General features: G+C 37.5%; 2 protein-coding genes across 2 annotated transcripts; both read right to left on the bottom strand.

Moving 5' to 3' along the window:
* Positions 1-4,281: 4,281 nt before the first annotated feature.
* LOC112045206 (chymotrypsin-like elastase family member 2A) lies at positions 4,282-12,187 on the bottom strand. The gene is made up of 7 exons (XM_052888494.1): positions 11,883-12,187; positions 10,188-10,370; positions 8,561-8,774; positions 7,042-7,151; positions 6,013-6,180; positions 4,972-5,128; positions 4,282-4,534 (listed from the first exon to the last, which is right to left on the bottom strand). Exons 1-7 carry the CDS (start codon positions 12,135-12,137, stop codon positions 4,302-4,304), a joined length of 1,320 nt encoding a protein of 439 aa, XP_052744454.1. The 5' UTR covers positions 12,138-12,187; the 3' UTR covers positions 4,282-4,301.
* A 2,526-nt stretch (positions 12,188-14,713) lies between these two features.
* LOC112052554 (clotting factor C-like) lies at positions 14,714-20,459 on the bottom strand. Its single transcript, XM_024091681.2, has 7 exons — positions 20,109-20,459; positions 19,364-19,546; positions 18,452-18,665; positions 17,847-17,962; positions 16,909-17,076; positions 15,569-15,722; positions 14,714-14,949 (listed from the first exon to the last, which is right to left on the bottom strand). Exons 1-7 carry the CDS (start codon positions 20,373-20,375, stop codon positions 14,714-14,716), a joined length of 1,338 nt encoding a protein of 445 aa, XP_023947449.1. The 5' UTR covers positions 20,376-20,459.
* Positions 20,460-21,014: the final 555 nt, after the last annotated feature.

Genomic DNA, 21,014 nt, shown 5'->3' with positions numbered 1-21,014 from the left:
GGAGCCAATAAGGGGTTTGGGAGGAAGAGGAACAACCCAAAAAAAGAAGTACATGAATACTCTATTTATGAACTCGTTTTAGAGGGTTGTTTTAAACGTACCCACCAATATTGGGGGCTAATACTTGATGGCGATATCTAACGACATGCAAGGTTTATGTAGTTTATGTTCATCTGCCACACTCGAGTATATCCAAAAACCCCAATTTACTATACATTATAACGTAAAATGCACTATTTTCATATTCGCGATATCACGTGATATAATAAAACCTGTTACACTTTTAACAACAGCTACTGACATCGGTAAACTAGGTTTTTATTAAGGCTCATCAGAGTCATTTTCTGTTATAGTAACAGCTTTCTGAGCGTTATTCAAGTTGGTTCATTTCACAGGTATTTTTTTTTTTTACTCTAAAAATAAAAATACAAATACAATTGTATTTGTATTAACTTAGTCTGACATTGATCTGGATCAGAAACTCGTGTACGCCTTTGCAAAAATCAAGCCTTATTTCAAAATTCCATATAAATCTAGTTTGCTACGACACAGGCAACAGGAAAAATCAACAAAAAAAGACTAGTTTTAAGCCATCATAAATATTACATCAAACCAGAGTATAATAAAATTCTTTAAAGGTAATAAATATACAGGAAGAATTAATATTTATTTTATTAATATTTTGTATAGGAAAATTAGTGTAGTTTACTAAATTATCGAAAGTAGAACTAAACTAGATTTGATTGAACATTTATAAACGCAATAATAAAAATTGATAGGGTTTTCCAAAATTTTCAATTTCATGAAATTACCTCGATAAAGCCTTCAATATTCTCTTTCAGTGCGCTTTCATTTGAGACCCCACTCGAGTATATTTCCAGACATTCGGTTATTCTTTCCCACTTTCAGATCCCACAACTTTTAAACGGCTCAACCGATTTTCATCAAACACATTTAAGAACACTCGCACATAAGTCACCTTTAATACCAAAAAACTCAATTGAAATCGCTTCATCCTTTCGGGAGCTATGGTGCCTTATAACACCTCTCTTTTTGCGTCGGGGGTTAAAAACAGAAGGTACGGGTCATAATATGCCATACTATATGGCCAGGACAAAGTATAACTTGAAGTATATAAGTAACCAGCTCCTGTTTTTATTGTTATTCAAACTAACTAATATTTGACGTATATTGTCTACTAGCAGATGCCCGCGACTTCGTCCGCGTGAAAATCGATGTACATTTTCAAACCCTTCGCCCCTTCTATTTACATTTTCGAATTTTTTATATATGAAAAATACAAAATCATAACCCCTATACAATAAAGTGCGCGTTTTTTTTGCTTGGGTAAAATGCGCGTTCCGTTTTTTGTGCATCGGTAAATTGCCCAGCCGTAGCCACGATCAGAGGCCATATCACAAACCCCCGGCCGAAGGCCGGTGTACAATAAAGTGCGCGGCCGAAGGCCGCGCGTTCCGTTTTTTGTGCATCGGTAAAATGCCCAGCCGTAGCCACGATCAAATGCCATATCACAAACCCCCGGCCGAAGGCCGGTATACAATAAAGTGCGCGGCCGAAGGCCACGCGTTCCGTTTTTTATCCATCGGTAAAATGCCCAGCCGTTGCTACGATCAGAGGCCATATCATAAACCACCGGCCGAAGGCCGGTGCACAATAAAGTGCGCGGCCCAAGGCCGCGCGTTCCGTTTTTTGTGCATAAAATGCCTAGCCGTAGCCACGATCAGAGGCCACATCACAAACCCCCGGCCGAAGGCCGGTGCACAATAAAGTGGGCGGCCGAAGGCCGCGCGTTCTGTTCTTTGTGCATCGGTAAAATGCCCTGCCTTAGCCACGATCAAAGGTCATATTACAAACCCCCGGCCGAAGGCCACGCGTTCCGTTTTTTGTGCATCGGTAAAATGCCCAGCCGTAGCCATGATCAGTGGCCATATCACAAACCCCCGGCCGAAGGCCACACTTCGTTTTTGCTTGGGTAAAATACCCAGCCGTAGTCACGCGTTCCGTTTTTTGTGATTGGGTAAAATATCCAGGGCCGCGCTTTTTTTGTTCTTGGGTAAATTGACCAGGATAAAAGGAGGACTTTTCATACAAACTTTTAACCCCTTTTTCACCGCCTTCAGATTTTATTTTCGTTATAAAAAGTATACTTTATCCTGCTCCGTATTATATTCTCATACCGTGCTAAGTTTCATTTGAATTCATTCAGTAGCTTCAGCGTGATGCCCGGTCAACAAAAAATACGGACAGACAGACAGACAAGAAATCGAAATAAATATTTTGTATCGATTGTATAATGCCCTCTAATATTTTTTTTTTAAATATCTTCTATGTACAGAATTTGACAAAAGTATAGATTATGAGACAATGTGACTATTTAAATACAAAAAGAATTATTCAGTTTGAACCTGAACTTTTAGGTAGTTCCTGAGATTAGCTTCGCGCGTTCAACCAAATAAACAAACAAATTGGTCAGTTGAGTATAGAATATGTGCCTTAATGTCGATATTACACAGTTTTAGTGGAAAACTCGTTTCTCCAAATAACGCCTGCGAATCAATTTGAGCAATCCGGTTTTTTCAAGATAACTTTTTTCTATCTGTCCGATCTTAATGAAACAAAGCCTATATGTTGCCCTGAAATTTGCTTAATCTATTAGTGAAAACTGCATCAGAATCCGTTCAGTAGAACCAGAGAATAGCCCGAACATACAGACAGAAGGACAGACAGACAGACAGACATACAAGAAAATTAAAAAAAATATTTTTGTATTCTATTGCTCATTTCTAATCGCCCTAACTTGATTTTGGTTAAATTTGGTCAAAGTACAGACACTCGATTTCTACTCTTTTATTATAGTATAGATATAGATAGATAGAAGATAGATTGATTAAGTAGTTCCTGAGATTAGCTTCGCGCGTTCAACCAAATAAACAAACAAATTGGTCAGTTGAGTATAAAATATGTGCCTTAATGTCGATATTACTCAGTTTTAGTGGAAAACTCGTTTCTTTAAATAACGCCTGCGAATCGATTTCAGCAATCCGGTTTTTTCAAGATAACTTTTTTTCTATCTGTCCGATCTTAATGAAACAAAGCCTATATGTTGCCCTGAACTTTGTTTAATCTATTTGTGAAAACTGCATCAGAATCCGTTCAGTAGAACCAGAGAATCCAAATCCAATCCAAAAAGAAGCCATATTACACCGGTGCTAAATAAACATAAGACTATGAATATGAAGTCACGCAGAAGCTTGCACTTGGTAATGTTAATACGGAGAATATTGCAAGGTAACCGACCCACCTACCTGTGTGAGCGACTGCTTTGGCGGAAGGATCGAGGAGTGACGCGGGTGATCAACCAATGCAAACTGGTGATTCCTAGTTATAGAAATGCAGCGTTTAGGGGATGCTTTCGTTTCGCTGCGGCTAAGATTTGGAATGACCTCCCACCTCCAATTCGTATTCAGGGTAAGATTGTTAGCGAAGCTACCTTTAAATACAAAGTGAGAAATTTTTACATTAATTCTCAAATAGAGGCAGCACGATTTGTTTATAATAATTTATGAAATAATCATAGATATCTATTTAACTCGTATCTTATTTTTTTTTTTTTATTGGTATGTATATATGTGTAATTATACATATATGTATTATTATGTATTATTTTATGCTTTTATGTAATATTTTTGTATATTGTATATTATTATAGTGTAGATTTTGTAAAGTATATTTTATTGAGTTTATGTTTATCCTATTCTATTTTTTCTTTTAAATAATTTAGTAGTAAGCACGGTGCACGTTAGACTGTTGTAACGGAGCAAACTGAAAATCAGCGCTGTGCACTATGCACAGCAGAAGGCTGAGTTTGCGACCAGTTGCCATGTTGCTAGGTAGGCGAGTAATAATAATTAGTTTCTTTTCTTTTTGTTTAATTTATGCATTATAGCTTAAGCACAATCGTTAAAATTAAATAGAGTTTATGTATGCCTAGTAATAAGTATGGTAATAAAGATTATTTATTATTATTATTATTATTATTATTATTAGAATAGCGCGAACATACAGACAGAAGGACAGACAGACAGACAGACAAGAAAATTAAAAAAAATATTTTTGTATTCTATTGCTCATTTCTAATCGCCCTAACTTGATTTTAGTTAAATTTGGTCAAAGTACAGACACTCGATTTCTACTCTTTTACTATAGTATAGATAGATAGATAGATAGATAGATATTTCAAGTTTTAATTCTATATAATTAAAAAATACATTATAATCGTATTATAAATCATAATCAACGTTATTCTGAATCCAAGTAAGATACTCGGCGACGTCAGTAAACACCACATACTCGTCGGGGTCACACACAGCCGCGTCATCCCGGGACACTGCCAGAGACACTATGCCTCTGACGAGCCAGGCTCCAGAACTATGTGTATTTACCGTTTGCTGTGCTGAGTCTGGAATAAACACTTGGAAAGCACTTCCGCTGTCACCGTTGCAAGGCGAACTATCTGTAAATGCAAATGTAATTTTAAGTAGAACAATAAGTATGTATATACATATTTTTGACGTGACAACGTCAAGTAATTCGATGAAGCCGGCTGCACGCTCGGAAAAAGATGACGGCATGCTTCGTTCCCTTGCTCTAGGGTTGCCAACGTTTTTTACAAGAAATAAAGTCTATTCAGGTCTATAAAGATTATTAAACAGTATTTTAGAAAAACGAACATTTTCTCTTAAAAAATGCAACCATTCCATCGGTATTTTCTAATGACGTTGTCACGTTCAACTACCGTCAGTAAACCGATTTTACAGACAACCGATTTTTTTTTTAATATTTAACATGTATATGACGTAGCTATGTTAGGAGGATCTGCGTAATCGAATCAGAAAAGCGAGATCCGCAGAAGAACCTGTATAAAGATGAATATGATGAATATTATCTTACGATTGCGATATCCAGCACAAAACTTCTTGTCGTTCAGAATAGACGTGAAAAAGTTTGGGTTACTCGACATACAGACACTATCAGGCACCATAGGCATCTGTGTTTGTCTTATAGTTCGTGATAAAGTATAACTGCTGTCAAAACCCCAGCCAACAATCTGTTAAAAAAAACACAGAAATTAGAAATCCATAAACAGTACGTTTGAATGCTGCTTGTTGTATATTATTAAATCGGTTTTATTAATTATCGCGTAAAATTAAATTATTGTATGCCATGGAATCGTGATAGCCCAGTAGATATGACCTCTGCCTCCAATTCCGGAGAGTGTGGGTTCGAATCCGCTCCGGGGCGTGCACCTCCAACTTTTCAGTAGTATGCATTTTAAGAAATTAAATATCATTTGTCTCAATCGGTGAAGGAAAACATCGTGAGGAAACCTGCATACCAGAGAATTTTCTCAATTCTCTCCGTGTGTGCAGTCTGCCAATCCGCATTGGGCCAGCGTGGTGGACTATTAGCCTAACCTCTCTCATTCTGAGAGCAGATTCAGCAGACAGCAGCTCAGTGAGCTGAATATGGGTATATAACGAATGCCATGGAATTCCGCTTGATGCTTCGCTCCGCTTTTCGAAGTTTGATAATTGTACATAGAATGTTTCTAATGGAATAACTAGCGGACGCCCGCGACTTTGTCCGCGTGAAATTTAGTTTTTCACAAATTCCTCGGGAACCATGGATTTTTCCGGGATGAAAAGTAGCCTATGTGTTAATCTAGAGTAAAATCTATTTCCATTCCAAGTTTCAGTCAAATCAAATAAATATGACAAAGTTTCATACAAACTTTCAACACCTATTACAACATCTTGGGGGTAGAATTGATCAAAATCCTTTCTTAGCGGATGCCTATGTCATAACATCTACCTGCATGCCAAATTTCAGCCCGATCCGTTAAGTGATTTGGGCTGTGCATTGATAGATCACTATGTCAGTCAGTTTGCGTTTTATATATTTAGATATTGTTAAATTGATATTTTTTCTTACCATCCCTACAATTTCTTCAGACAACAATTTTGCACTGGCTTTGCTGTACCACAAGCAAGCCGGTTGAATATAGTCATTAAACGAAACTTCAGTACTCAACTTCAAAAGAGCTATGTCGTTATGTAAATAACGATATTGAAAATCTTCATGGATAATTATTCTGTGTACCTAAAAATTAAAATATTTACAAGTAAACTTTTGTTATTGAAAAATAATACGATATAATAAACTTATTACATAAGCAATAGTAAAAGAAAATTGCAGAACAAGAAAAAGGTGTATACTTATTATTGGTACATAGTAACTGAGAGAGCCGTGATAGCCTAGTGCATATGACCTCTGTCTCCGATTCCGGAGGGTGTGGGTTCGAACCCGGTCCGGGGCATGCACCTCCAACTTTTCAGTTGTGTGCATTTTAAGAAATTAAATATCACGTGTCTCAAACGGTGAAGGAAAACATCGTGAGGAAACCTGCATACCAGAGAATTTACTTAATTCTCTGCGTGTGTGAAGGGCCAGCGTGGCGGACTATTGGCCTAAGCCCTCTTAATCTGAGAGGAGACTCGAGCTCAGCAGTGAGCCGAATATGGGTTGATAACGAACGATAGTAACTGAATGGTCGTTAACTGTGGGCCTTAAAAAATGCTCAAAGTCACTCAACGCGGTGGAGCGAGATATGTTAGGAGAGTAGGATATCTGCGTGAACGAATCGAGGAAACGGGGAAATTCGTAGAATTACCAAAGTTGCTTGACGAGTCAAGTCAGTCGAAGTCAAAAGAAGGAATTTACTATATTTGTGGCGCCTTTGAGATTTAAGGCCTCTCGTCTTTAGACATCCAATATAATCCAAGAGCTCTTGCTTATTTGGTTCAAAACCGGGGAGTATCACTGCTAATCGTTAGCATCTGTCATTGAATTTTTTGAAATTATTTAGTCTTTATTGTTTCTTTTACTTTATAAACTACCGCGGAATAAGTATGTAAATAAAAATACTCAAATTTTAGAAATGACATATATAAATAAACGTACTTCTTTCTCCTGAGTTCCTAAATCGCCTCCGTACAATCTGTATTTCCCGAGAATGACACTCATCACTTCAGCCACAACTGGAACGCCTCTCACGCTGGCACAGTGAGCAGCTGTAGATAAAGATTTTAACTTAAACTCCTATACTATATTAAATGCACAAATGAGCGTTGACTGCAGAAATATAAACGGTAGGCGTTCACTGATCTCCATCGTACGTTTCGAGCGCATCGCATCAAACGGATTTTTAATTTTACGGTACAGTAAAAGCTCCTTATTCACGCTTTCTTTATTCACGTTTTCACTATTCGCAGATTAAAAAATTCTGAAACTGACGTAAAATCTGCAAATTTAAACTATAACTTGCAAATACCTATTGCCGAAATTACGAATGGATGGTTTAAGAATACCACTTCTTAAAATCACTCTGAAAGAAGCTTTTAAAAAATGTCAAGAAAAAAATCAAAATTCTTCAGACCTTGTCTAAGACTGAAGATAATAGTTAATCAATAATTTCAATTAATTGTTTTTTCTTTATATATTTGTTATTTATTTTGTCACCCAAGAACGTATCCCTTATAATCCCATATAAAATACCATTTCATATTCACGGTTTCTGTATTTGCGACACATTTAGAGAACGTATCCCCCGCGAATAATGCGCTTTTACTGTATATAAAATCCATACGATGCAGATCAGTGGACGCATTTGTATGACTGTTTATACAAAGAATACTAAAATTTGTTTATATCCTGTGAGCTATCACGGCTTCACGGATTGAGTACTTAGGTATATTAATTTATTAAACTCTATTAATGTGCGGGCGATAGAACAAGCTATACTAGGAGTATCACTGCCTGATCGAATCAGAAATGAGGAGATCCGCAGAAGAACTAGTCACCGACATAGCTCAACGTGTCGCGAAGCTGAAGTGGGAATGGGTGGGGCACATAATTCGAAAGGCCGATGGCCGTTGGGGTCCCAAGGTGCTGGAATGGCGACCCCACACAGCACATAGAAAGCGCAGTGTTCGTCGACGCCCCACCAGGTGGACTGACGACATCAAGCGAGTCGCAGGTATTCTCTGGATGCAGATGGCTTAGTATCGTGATGTTTGGAAGTCCCTACAAAAGGCCTATGTCCTGCAGTGGACGTCCATCGGCTGATATAATGACGATGAATGTGCGGGGCATGCACCTCCAACTTTTCAGTTGTGTGCATTTTAAGAATTTAAATATCACGTGTCTCAAACGGTGAAGGAAAACATCGTGAGAAAACCTGCACGCCAGAGAATTTCTTAATTCTCTGCGTGTGTGAAGTCTGCCAATCCGCATTGGGCCAGCGTGGTGGACTATTGGCCTAACCCCTCTCATTCTGAGAGGAGACTCGAGCTCAGCAGTGAGCCGTATATGGGTTGATATCGAATGTGCGGTGCGGTCACGAAAAGTCGATGTATCACAGTGGACGGACACATAAGTTTGAAGATGATGATGACTGTATATCATCTTAATATATTAGTACCTGTTAAAACAAAATGTGAGGAGAGTAGGGTTCCACCACATACATATTTATTGTTTGGGTAATCAAATTTGTAGAGTGCCGCATGCCATGGCCAATCCCCTGGCTTTGTCTGCTCCCCGTTGAATATCAGTTCAGTGTGTGCCACTTTGCGTCTACCGCAGTCCAGTCGGGTCTCAGAGTCAACGGTGTTGGCTGTATATGCGTCAAGAAAACCCTGAAATTTGAAAAAAAAAATTAGGACTAAAATCTCAATATAAATTGATATGTCTAAGTAAGTTTAAACCATTTAGTTGCTAGATGCACTTAAATCTTACAACACGAAATAATTTAGATAGCTTCAGAAAATAACTAATAGTTAACTATTTGGATTTTTAAGTTAATGACTTATATTAATTATTTTTTAAACATAAACAAAAAAGTTGTTAATTTACTTCTATTTTATGAAGACTTTTACTACTACTATTTTTTTATTAATAGGTACTAATTTTTATTATTAACGTTAAAGTTTGTATCGATGTTTGTTATTCTTTAACGCCGCAACTACTAAACCGATTTGGATGCAATTTAAAATAAAAATAGATAATACCCTGGATTTACACACGAGCTTTTCGCGGGTAACGCTGCAGAGTGCAGCTAGTCTAAGAATATTTGAAGATTCGATCTCTGCCCGTTGGACTACTGTCGTTCCCATTCATAACACAGTGTTTTCCGACTAATCGGAACCCAAGCAAGCCGACTCGCACTTGTCCGGTTTTTTTTTAATATTAATTGCCATCATCTTTTTAACATGACCCGCTCCCTCCGATTAGTAGGAAAACTGTGTTAGAAATATACACATACTAGCTGACGCCGCGCGGTTTCACCCTCGTGTTTCCCTTTCCCGTAGCAATACGGGATACGGGGATATATTAATGGGCTATATAACACTGAAAGAATCTTTCAAATCGGACCAGTAGTTCCTGAGATTAGCGAGTTCAAGCAAAAAAAACAAACTTCAGTTTTATAATATTAGTATAGATATAGATCAACTTGCGACTCCAACATCACCATTATACAAAGAGCGCAAAACTACATACTGAAACAACTGTCGAACGCGCCGTGTTTCTACGAATACCAGAAATTCACGAATACTTACAAATGTCAACAGTAAAAGCAGAAATAAAATCCACTAACGACAAATACAACAAATACAATACATACAAGATAGACTCATAAGTCATCCGAATCATCTCGCTGTCCAGTTAACGGTACCACAGGCGATTCGACGCGTGTAAAGACGGCAGATTCTTGATTGAAAGCCACATATGACATATATATGGAGCTTCTCCCGTTGGGGAAAGTTGCTTCTAACCGCCACCACTCCCTACAACTATAGTCTCAATAGCTCAACGGTAAGAGCGGTCGGACTCATCACCGAGGGGTGGTGGTTCGATCCTCACCCTGTTGGTCTATTGTCGTACCCACTCCTAGCACAGTCTTTCCCGGCTAGTTGGAGGGGAATGGGAATATTGGTTATTATAAAATATACCACAAATAATCTTAAAAAAAAAAAAAAAACTTCTTTGCTCATAGTCTATCGCCTGATCGCATGAGATCAATAGAAAAAAATATATATATTAGTACTTACCACGTTTGGTTGAGTGCAGAGTTCCACTTTATTACTTGTGAGGCTAGTTAAATATGGAACTTTCCCGGGAACCGTTCCCTTCACTTTATAACCGTAAGAAATCAGGCCTGGATTTGTAGTTCTATAAGTATGCGTTGACGCCACACCTTCTCTCAATACTTCTGGTGTAAACGTGTTATTACCCTATATACATAAAAATAAAGTTAAAAGGATTTTCTGTATTACTTATTAATCGATTATGAAACACGGCTAAAACTCATGTGATATTAGGTCGGAGTATGCCCGACTAGTTTCGAACCCATATGGGGCCCTTAGTCATGAGCTGGTTCTTGCATCGCGGCACGATCCAAACTGCGAAGCGGCTGCGCGATGCGCCGTTGCTCGCATTGCGCGCTGAGAGAGGGGTTGAGTGGTAAGGGTAACATACTCCGACCTAATATCACGTGAGTTTTAGCCGTGTTTCATAATGGATTAATATGAATAACACTCACGATAGTTTAAATTCTATATTAATTTTTTATTTTAAGTTCAGCAGTTTCAGAGGATTTAATTTCATTTCATTTTATATTACTAAGCCTATTTATTTTAAATCTACAAAAAAAATTTTGAGATCCTTGCAACAAGCCCTTTCATTTGTAATGTCACAGGGTAAAGTTTTCAAAATGATTATTTTTTAGATTATTTTATAATTTTTCACAGTGAAACCATATTGAAGGGTATGGAACTAGGAAACCTGCTACCTTCTAAATTAAGGTTTTCATAATTGGTTCAGGTCTGGCTGGTTGGAGGCTTTGGCCGTAGAGTTATCACCCTAGCGGCAAAGATGCACCGCCAAGCGATTTAGCGTTCCGGTACAATGTCGTGTAGAAACCGAAAGGGGTGTGGATTTTCATCCTCCTCCTAACAAGTTAGCCCGCTTCCACCGTAGATTGCATTATTACTTACTATCAGGTGAGATGAAGAGAAGAGTAGTAGTCAAGGGCTAAGTCGTAAAGAATAAAAAACTTCATAGTTGGCTACTGTGGAGCGTACCTACATACCTTTGGTATGAGCATGGGACTGACATACTTAAATCATCATAATTGAACATAGTTATTTCAACGAAATGATCTTTTCTACGTCATTGTACATAAAATGGTAGTGACTTTTAGGGTTCCGTAGCCAAAAGGCAAAAACGGAACCCTTATAGATTCATCATGTCTGTCTGTCCGTCCATATGTCACAGCCACTTTTTTCCGAAACTATAAGAGCTGTGTTAAAACACAGCTCTTATAGTATCTTATTGCGGTTCACGAAATACATTTACTTACAGTATAGTAAATGTATTTTGTGAACCGCATTAAGATTTTTATACAAAGATAGAAAAAAACCCCTTAGAACACTTCATGGGCGATTCCGACTTGCACTTGGCTGCTTTTTGTTTTACGATCATTTAACAAGATTATTTCAATGAAAATCATACATCACGGTTTTTCGTTGTAATAATCTATATTACCTATAACTACTTTACGTTAAATGAAGATACTAAATGTCATTTCGTTAAAAATACGATGTCAGATTACTATATTAACGAAAATATGATGAAAAACTATGTAGTGACTCATTATTTGAATGGTTTATCGAGTTACATAATAACCCTGCTGGTGATATAACAATCAAGGGCTAATTTGTCATTGAATAAAAAAATATACTAACCGTTCTAATGTTCATAGTAATGCTCACGTGGGCGTTGAATTTAGTCTCGATCGCCACTCTGGCAGGAAACATTCTGTTTATGTACAAGTAATATTGATTCCTGTCCTTCGGCGGTAGAGTGGTGTCATACCAAACGACAATGTCTCGAGTGTTCAAACATGGGTACATTGTTAGAATCGGACTAACAAAAGGCACATAATCATTACATTGTATTAAAATTAGAAGTGTCTTCAAAATTAGTAATTCTCCTTTCATGTTTTTGTATGTGCAGTTTACACAGTCACTGTTTTATATTAAAAATAACTATAAACTTAATAACATATATCAAATATATATGTTATTAATTAAATCTTGTTAAGGCCAGCGCAAACAGAATATCAAGCTACACTGTTAAACGCCTGTTAAAAAACAATTCATATTATACTTGTTAAATGTTTGCATTAGCTAAATTAACTTAAAAATAATTAAAAGTTTTTTTAAGTTATTGACAGTTACAATCTGACATTAGATAAATATGCCGCCGAGTGAGTTATTTGATCGGTTAGCAAAATCTACGTTAATAATTGCGATAATATTAGAATCAGGTTTTCATGTAATTGGGATTTAATTATTTACTGTTTAAATAAATAAGATTGTAAAAGGTTGATAACGTGACTCTCTTCTAATAGCATTGCGTCCAAAATGGCGCGTAGCCGGTACGCTTGACAGGTACAGGGGTACCCTGCCCCCACTGTAGTCTGCTAGTTGAGCAGTTGAGATGTAATCGCGTCTTTGAAATGGATAGTCATCTTTCATTTGTTAAGCATAGTGAAATAGTGATAGAGATGTAGAAGTTTAGTAGCGACTCAGTGAATATAGTGAGTGAGTGAGTTATCGTCCGGTCCGGTTAGTATTGCATTGTTAGTCACTTGGTAGGGAGCCAACACAAGCGGAGAAGGGGAGAGTTAACATATTGTAAAGAGGCCTCTCAACTCTTCTGGATCCGGTTACAAGTCCAAGATCCACTGGTGGCTGACTCCTTGCCATACGCTAGTTAATCTTGGTTTACTTTTTGGTTGATTTAGTATCAGCGCTGTTCTTGAGCAATATTGAGAGGGTAGAACTTTATTATCAAGTTAAGCGGTCGTTCTGGTGATGATTGATAGTGTTTGTTGTGTATCTGCCATCCTTGACACGTAAACCTTCTCTTAGACTACGGTTTCTCCGTTATCAGAAGTAATATTTAATCTGCTCCGCCGACAAATACACCGACTACACTTACAACTTAAACGTCGATAATCTTTTTTAACCTAAAATAAAAACCAGCAGCCATTTTTAAATTTAACCTAAGGCTTATTATAGTATCATAGTGTGTATACGCTGATCCTAAGTGTATCTGCTCATCCTACGCTTTCTCTGTCTCTCAAACGTTTTCTGCTATAGTTTTCTCTCTCTGAGGGCACCTACTTTGTAACTGCTACTTAAATGTTATATTACTCGTTGAAAATGATAACCTTAGATATAACTAAGAGTTTTATTTTTGTAGAAGAGATATGATTTAGGGGTCAAAGTTGCTCGCCTCCGTCCATTTCACCCAAGTCAAACCAAACTTTTCAAAATTCAAAAAAATCAAAATTTAGAATTCGTTTATTTCAAGTGGGTTCAGTTTACAAGCACTTTTGATACGTCAGTTGACTGTTTGTAAAGATTCTACCACCGTTTCGGAAGGCAGATTCTGCTGAGAAGAAACCGTAAAGAAACTCAACAGTTGCTCTTTTAAAAAAATCATACCTTATCAGTCGATAGACATCCACGCTGGACATAGGCCTCTTGCATGGAACTCCAAGCACAACGATCTCGAGCTTCCAGCATCCAGCGGCTCCCTGCAACCCGCTTGATATCCTCGATACACCTAGTGGAGGGTCGCTCAACACTGAGGTTTCCGGTGCGCCATTCCAGCACCTTGGGACCCCAACGTCCATCGGTTCTTCGAACTATGTGGCCCGCCCATTGCCACTTCGCGTCTCCACTTAGCAACATGCCTCGCCTACCTAATTCTACTGCCATGCTTATAATTTCTACAAATCAACATTGCTATGTTACAATCCAAGGAGTAACATAGTATTATGATTGGGTCAAATCTTAGAACCTATTTAGTTCTTGTGACAATAGCTACATTAAAATTATTCAAATTGAGGATATTTTTTAATGGATAGAAATACATGAAACTTTGCCTATGTAGGCACGTGAGTAACGTTTTTAAAATGTATCTAAACTAACATTAAGAAGAGATAAGAATCGATTTCAGTTTATTAGGTAGGCTTTGAAACAATTTGACCAATTTTATAAATTCTTTCACTGATGAAACATTATCAGATAAGTAACATAGGCTATATTTTATTCCCGCATTCCGCTTATTTAAAAAAAAAATAAACATTCATTCATTTATTAATTCTAATCCGGAATAAAAACTTAGTCCCATTACAAGGTCTGATTTATCATATTACCAAAATTCATCTTGATCGGTTAAGCCATTTAGCCGTGAAAAAGTTACAGACAAACAGATAGACATACTTTCGCATTTATAATATTAGTCGTCGTCGTTATCAACCCATATATGGCTCACTGCTGAGCTCGAGTTTCCCCTCAGAATGAGAGGGGTTAGGCCAATAGTCCACCACGCTGGACAATGCGGATTGGCAGATTTCACACACGCAGAGAATTAAGAAATTCTCTGGTGTGCAGGTTTCCTCACGATGTTTTTCCTTCACCGTTTGAGACACGTGAATTTTTTTTTTTTGCTTGTTAAAGCTTGTTTAAGAAATATAATTTAAAATATTTATTTATTAAATTCAATAAACTTCATAATCCATTTTCTCTTTTATCCAAGTGAGATAGGTGGCGACGTCAGTGAACACCACATACTCGTCGGGGTCACACAGCGCGGCGTCACTCCGGGACTTCGCCACTGACACGATGCCTCTGACGAGCCAGGATCCCGGAGTGCTCGTGTCCATTGTCGGTAGCGCCAAATCCGGAATGAAAACTTGGAAAGCACCGCCACTGTCACCGTTACATGGTGAGGAGTCTGTAAAATTACACATATAGTGTTATAGCTTGGCAAGTTGATGACACTCCCATGATATGCGGGCGACAAGGAGAAAGGCCGACCGAACATTATTTTCCCCGTTTTGGCCACATTTTTGATAGGTGTTGTACTCCGATTGGTCGCAGCGTGTTGTTATGTAGCTTATAGCCTTCCTCGTTAAACGGACTTTTCAACACAAAAAGAATTTTTCAATTCTAGCCATTAGTTCGTCAGTAGGTGAGGCAGAAGTACGAAATTGTCTATAACGGGCGAGCAAATGATGTTTGATCTGTGTTGTGCTGATCACCGCGCGCTCACTTTAAAATTCCATAACTCGGGAACTAATTAACGTATCGAAATAATTCTTACACGAGTATATTTTGTTTTCAACGGATAATACAGAGAGCTAACATTTAAAAATAGTGACCATTATCCATTCTCCACGTGTGTGATGTGAAGTCTGCCAATCCGCAGCGGGCCAGCGTGGTGGACTATCAGTCTAATCCCTCTCATTCTGAGAGGAGACGCGTCAATTGTGAGTCGATTACGGGTTGTTAATGATGATGATGATGATTCGTACTGGCGACTATTCATATTAAAAAAAAACTAGTTAACTTACGATTGCGGTAACCAGCGCAGAAATTGTGCTCATTCACAATGGTATTGTAATAGCTGTGACTGGACATACACACGCTGTTGGATACTAACGGCATCTGCATCTGCTGCATTACAGGTGTGAAGCTGTTGTTGATGTTGAAACCCCAGCCTACGACCTGGAATAAATATACGAATGTTTAAAAATACGAGTTGCCGTAACTTGACTTTTAATACAGTTAGGGTTGCCAGGTCGCCGAAATTAAAAGCCGGACACTCCAGTCAGTTTGGCCTGACATTTGGGTAAAAAGGTAGGACAGTCTTACTTATCTTATTGAGTATTTTGTGTACATCAGTATTAATAGATACGACAGTTTATTTTCCTTGTAAAATGAAGCAATCATAATTATTACCGTAAATTTTGTTCCCACACACTCTCGTCGTTCGCTCGTTTGCAAAAGCCGGACACAGTTTATTTTAGTCGGACACGGAATAGAAAAGCCTAACTATGTCCGGCTTTATCCGGACACCTGACAACACTAAATACAGTCGATGGACGTACACTACTGGACATAGGGCTCTTGCATGGACTTGAGGTTAGTGCTCATAGAATGACCACGCTGGGCATGCGGGTTGTTCATTCGAGGTCTGGATTTTTCCGTACCAGTGTCGCTGCTGCCCGACACCGGCCTGTGCCATTTATAAAATAAAAAACAACTAGAAATCTAATGTTTATACTGCCACTAGTTGGTCCACCACGAGCAGGTGAGGTTGGCAATTAGGGAAACTCCCCCTTACACCCTTTTAATGAATATAATAAAATATAATATTGTAAGGCGTTGGTTCGAATACAGTCCAGAACATGTATCTCCATCTTTTCAGTTATGAGCATTTTAAGAAATAAAATATCACGTGTCTCAAACAGAGAAGGAAAAGCCCCCTTGAATCCGTGAGGAAACCTGCACACCTGAGAAGTTTTTAATTCTCTACGAGCGTGAAGTCTGTCAAACCGCATTGGGCATCATCATTAACCTCCCATATTCGGCTCACTGTTGGACACCAGTCTCCTCTCAGAATGAGAGGAGTTAAGTTAGGCGAATAGTCTGGGCGGGGCATTATTAGACTTTATACACGCAGAGAATTAGGTACATTTTCAGGTATATAGGTTTCCTCGGGATGATTTTCCTTTACTGTTTGAGACACGTGATATTTAATTTTTTAATAGGCACAAATCGGAAAAGTTCGAAAAAGCGGATCGAATTCGAACCTATACGCCCTCCGCGTATAACCTATCTACCTGATTTCTTCTAACATCATTGATTTGCTCGAAGATGTTATTTCCATGGATTGTTTTTTTCCTCTTACCGTTCCTATTATTTCATCACTCAACAACTTTTCACTAGCTCTGTTGTACCACAAGCAAGCTGGTTGAATATAGGTGGTGAACATAACTTCTGTCCTCAATTTCAGAAGAGCAATATCGTTTCGTAGAGGCCGATATAGAAAATCTTCATGGATTATAACTTTGTGTACCTGAAAAACAAAAATAAAGCACCTGTGTAGAACTAGAGTTTACGCTATTGTTAAAATATTTAAAGTGATACAGGCGACGGCACGGGCACGTAACGCCCTTAAAAAAAAATAGGTTTCTCAGGAATTTTTGAACTTTTTCCAGCTTTTCTGACGCTCTTTAGTTTATGTTTATCAACAGGTAATAAAATTTATACTTTAATTTCCTTCAAAGTAAAGTTAACTTTACTTGGGATATTAGAGTGACTTGAGTGGAAAAGTTAACAATCAAAGGTACCTTTAACCCTACACACAACGTTCACAAGTGCTTGACTTCACTCAAGGTCATTCTCTGCCATTCTAGGGTCTTATGTTGGTTACAGTTTGATTTGTTAATTAACTTGTTAATTATTGTTGTGAAACTTTTGTTCAACATTAGTTTTCTTATTTTTGTAATCACCTCTGAGTCTGCTAAAATCACTACAATCAAATATCATTACCCAAAATAATATTATTACGAGTACAATAGGAAAAACCTACGAAGATATACAACTAAAAGAAGGGCAGGGTTGGCTTAGTCAATAAGGTATTTAAGCAATTGCTTAGGGCATCCTATCTAGGAAGGCACTACAGAAGATTAAGAAAAAAAGCAATTTCAAAAATTCGGGGTTTTTAAATAATTCTTTGTACTAGTATTACACATAAAGAGATGACACACAGGGTTTATTGCTTAGGCCTTAGGGCATCAAGTTACCTTAATACGGCACTGAAGAAAGGTTCTGATAAGTACTTACTTGTCGCTCCACAGATTCTACATCGCTTCCAGTGAAGTAGTACTTTCCGAGGACAACAGTCAGAATTTCTGGCAAAACTGGGGCTGGGTCTCTCTTTTCCGTAACGCAATGACCAGCTTTAATAAAAAATATTGTAACTCAAATAATAAATCAAATCAAATAACTCAATAAATAAATTATATGAAAGTGAAACATATCATTTAATTAAATAAAATATTCTTTACAAGTTAGCCCTTGACTGCAATCTCACCTGATGGTAAGTTTGATGAAGCGATTTAAGATGGAGGCGGGCTAACTTGTTAGACGTAGGTTTAAAATCCACACCCATTTCAGTTTACAGAGAAGATGATTTAATTTATGAATATGATGTGGCAATAATCCATCTAGATGAATATGTCATAGGAATCAACTATTCTTTTGCAACTAAATTATAAAAGTATTTTTTTTAATAAAATAAATATAAAGGTCTGTTTATGAAATAATTACTCACATGATAGTGATAATGATGATGCGTGTGTTATGTAATCTACTCAGTACTAGTCATAATCTTAATGTCGAGTGAGTATAAGTACTCTTTGTAACTTTGTCATCATTTTCCTACTTACCTGTTAAAACAAAATGCTTAGAAAGAAGAGTTCCACCACATATATATTTTTTATTTGGAAACTCGAATTTGTATAGTGCAGCATGCCATGGCCAATCTCCTTGTTTAGTTTGGGCGCCATTGACGATCAACTCGGTATGTCCTACTTTGCGTCTACCGCAGTTGAGTCGTGTCTCATCGTCCATTGTATTAGCAGCATAATCATCTAGAAGTGTCTAAATAATAAAAAGTCAAATTAGGCTAACTTAGTTCAATTACAAAAATCTTACTGTAACAGACATACCTGCAGAGGAAACAGAAAGAAAAAGAAACGAAATTGTAACTGCTAAACTCGTGTTGCCAACTCACAAATGTTAAATTTTGAAAAGGTCAAGTTAAGGCACCCAAAAGGTGATTGACATGTTGACTTGCTGAGAATGAAAATTCATGCTAGCGTTCCGAAAATAGATTAATAGCTAAACTTTTAACACGTTTGTTGGCGCTAAAGCCTGTACTGTGCTATTTTTTGTTATTTTGTACAATCTGATAGTTTGTCATCTCATGTTCCAAAACCTTTGCTGGTTTTCCTCGAGAAAAAAAATCCTCATGGACATCCTGAACCGGATAGTGCCAGACTCCTACCGGCTAAAAAAGCCCTTCCTAACTACAAGGCTTTAGTGTTCCTAGCATAGGTTAGTACAGTAGGTAGCTATTGAGTTTGCGTAGTGGCATCATTGTCAAAGTGCAAAACATGTTTTTTGATATCTTCTACGGAATATCATGCAGATACCAGACACTTGGCTTCATGGACATTATCATTAGCCAGTGACCATGAAACTTTGTTTTCGCAGAGTTACCACTCTCGTGCTAATCCAAAAACTCCTCTTTAGCTCCCTTAATAAAGTAGAGAAATTGAAAAGGACTTATAACTTACCATATTTGGCTGATTACAAGTTTCCACGCCATTAATTTTGAAGCTAGTCAGATAAGGAATTCTACCACGAACAGTTCCCTTCACTTTATATCCATATATCATTAATTCTGGGTTAGAAGTCACAAACTCATGTGACATCCGTGAGCCACTTTTCAATGAATACCTTGTGAACGTGTTATTAGTCTAAAAACAAAAAAAATAGAAGTCATAAAAATCAACTCCGGTTTCGTCGTACATTTGGTTTCTGTTTTATTATGACCTAGTCATCATCATCATCATCATCTTAAATAAATAAATATACTTAAACAATACACATCACTATCTAGCCCCAAAGTAAGCATGCAGAGTAGCTTGTGTTATGGGCGCTAAGATAGTTGATATTATAATATTAATATACAATTATATACTACATATAAATACTTATATAAGGTATAAATACACACAGACACTGGAAAACACCCATGCTCATCACACAAATATTTTCCAGTTGTGGGAATCGAACCCACGGCCGCGGATGCAGAAAGCAGGGTCACTACCCACTGCGCCACGCGGCCGTCAAATCATCATCATCATCATATCAGCCGATGGATGTCCTCTGCCTGACATAGGCCTTTTGTAGGGACTTCCAACATAACGATCCTAAGCCGCCTGCAAATCCCTGTGACTGTTTTACTAAAGTACCCTCGATTTTTTTAAATAAAATAAAACCTCCCCGCTCATTAATAATTTTGAGTTTTATTCTTACCGTCCTAAGATTCAAGATAATATTAACATCGGCACTGAACTGAGCTACTACAGATACGTTTATAGGTAACGTTCTGTGCTCGTATTGCAAGTAATACTGATTCCTGTCCTTCGGTGCCAAACCAGGATCATACGACAGGATAATATCTGTAGTATCCAAACAAGGGTATACAGTGACCAGAGGATTTGTAAAGGGCATGTCACTTGGTACATATTTACACTGAATCATAATCACAAGTGTCACAAAGATTATCAACACAGTCTTCATATTGATGTATTTCACTATAACAAGAACGGTTTAAATTGTCTGATAAATCTCACAGTTATTCTTCACTTCATGATACAACACACAAAAATTGTGACGAAAACTGTAATTTAAGAAGAGACAGATTGTTTGCAGAATCAGGCTATATTTTAGGGAAGACTCTAATTTATTGAAAGAATCCGTCTAGCAAAGCTACGTGTAAACAAACAAACGAAGTCAAACATAAGCCATTATCTGGTAACTTTTTGATTTTGGAGTGCAACGTAAGTACTTTGAGAGATTTTTGTCGAATCATCAGGTTATTTATGTATCTCGGTGTACACTTCAATCAAAGCATTAGTCATTACCTCACGAGGCAATATGATTTCAACGATAAATGTAATCTATATCTATACTTATAAAAAAACTGGTCGAATACTATACATTTGTTCGCAATTTAAGATTTTACTTATACCATTTGTAACAACAAATGTTAGCGTGGCATAACAGACGACGGCGCCATCTACACACTACAGTCGGTTGAAGTCCGACATAACCTTCTTGCCTCCCCGTGGAGAGAAGTTATCCATGAGGATTTCCCCACATATAAAAGGGTAACGTTACTTTATTTAAATAATTATATTATAACCATGTCAGCAGCTG

This window comes from Bicyclus anynana, chromosome 2 (assembly GCF_947172395.1).
Source record: "Bicyclus anynana chromosome 2, ilBicAnyn1.1, whole genome shotgun sequence".
In the NCBI taxonomy this organism is placed as follows: domain Eukaryota; kingdom Metazoa; phylum Arthropoda; class Insecta; order Lepidoptera; family Nymphalidae; genus Bicyclus; species Bicyclus anynana.
The sequence above is the reverse complement of the archived record's forward strand: the minus strand, read 5'-3'. Positions and strand labels throughout refer to the sequence as shown.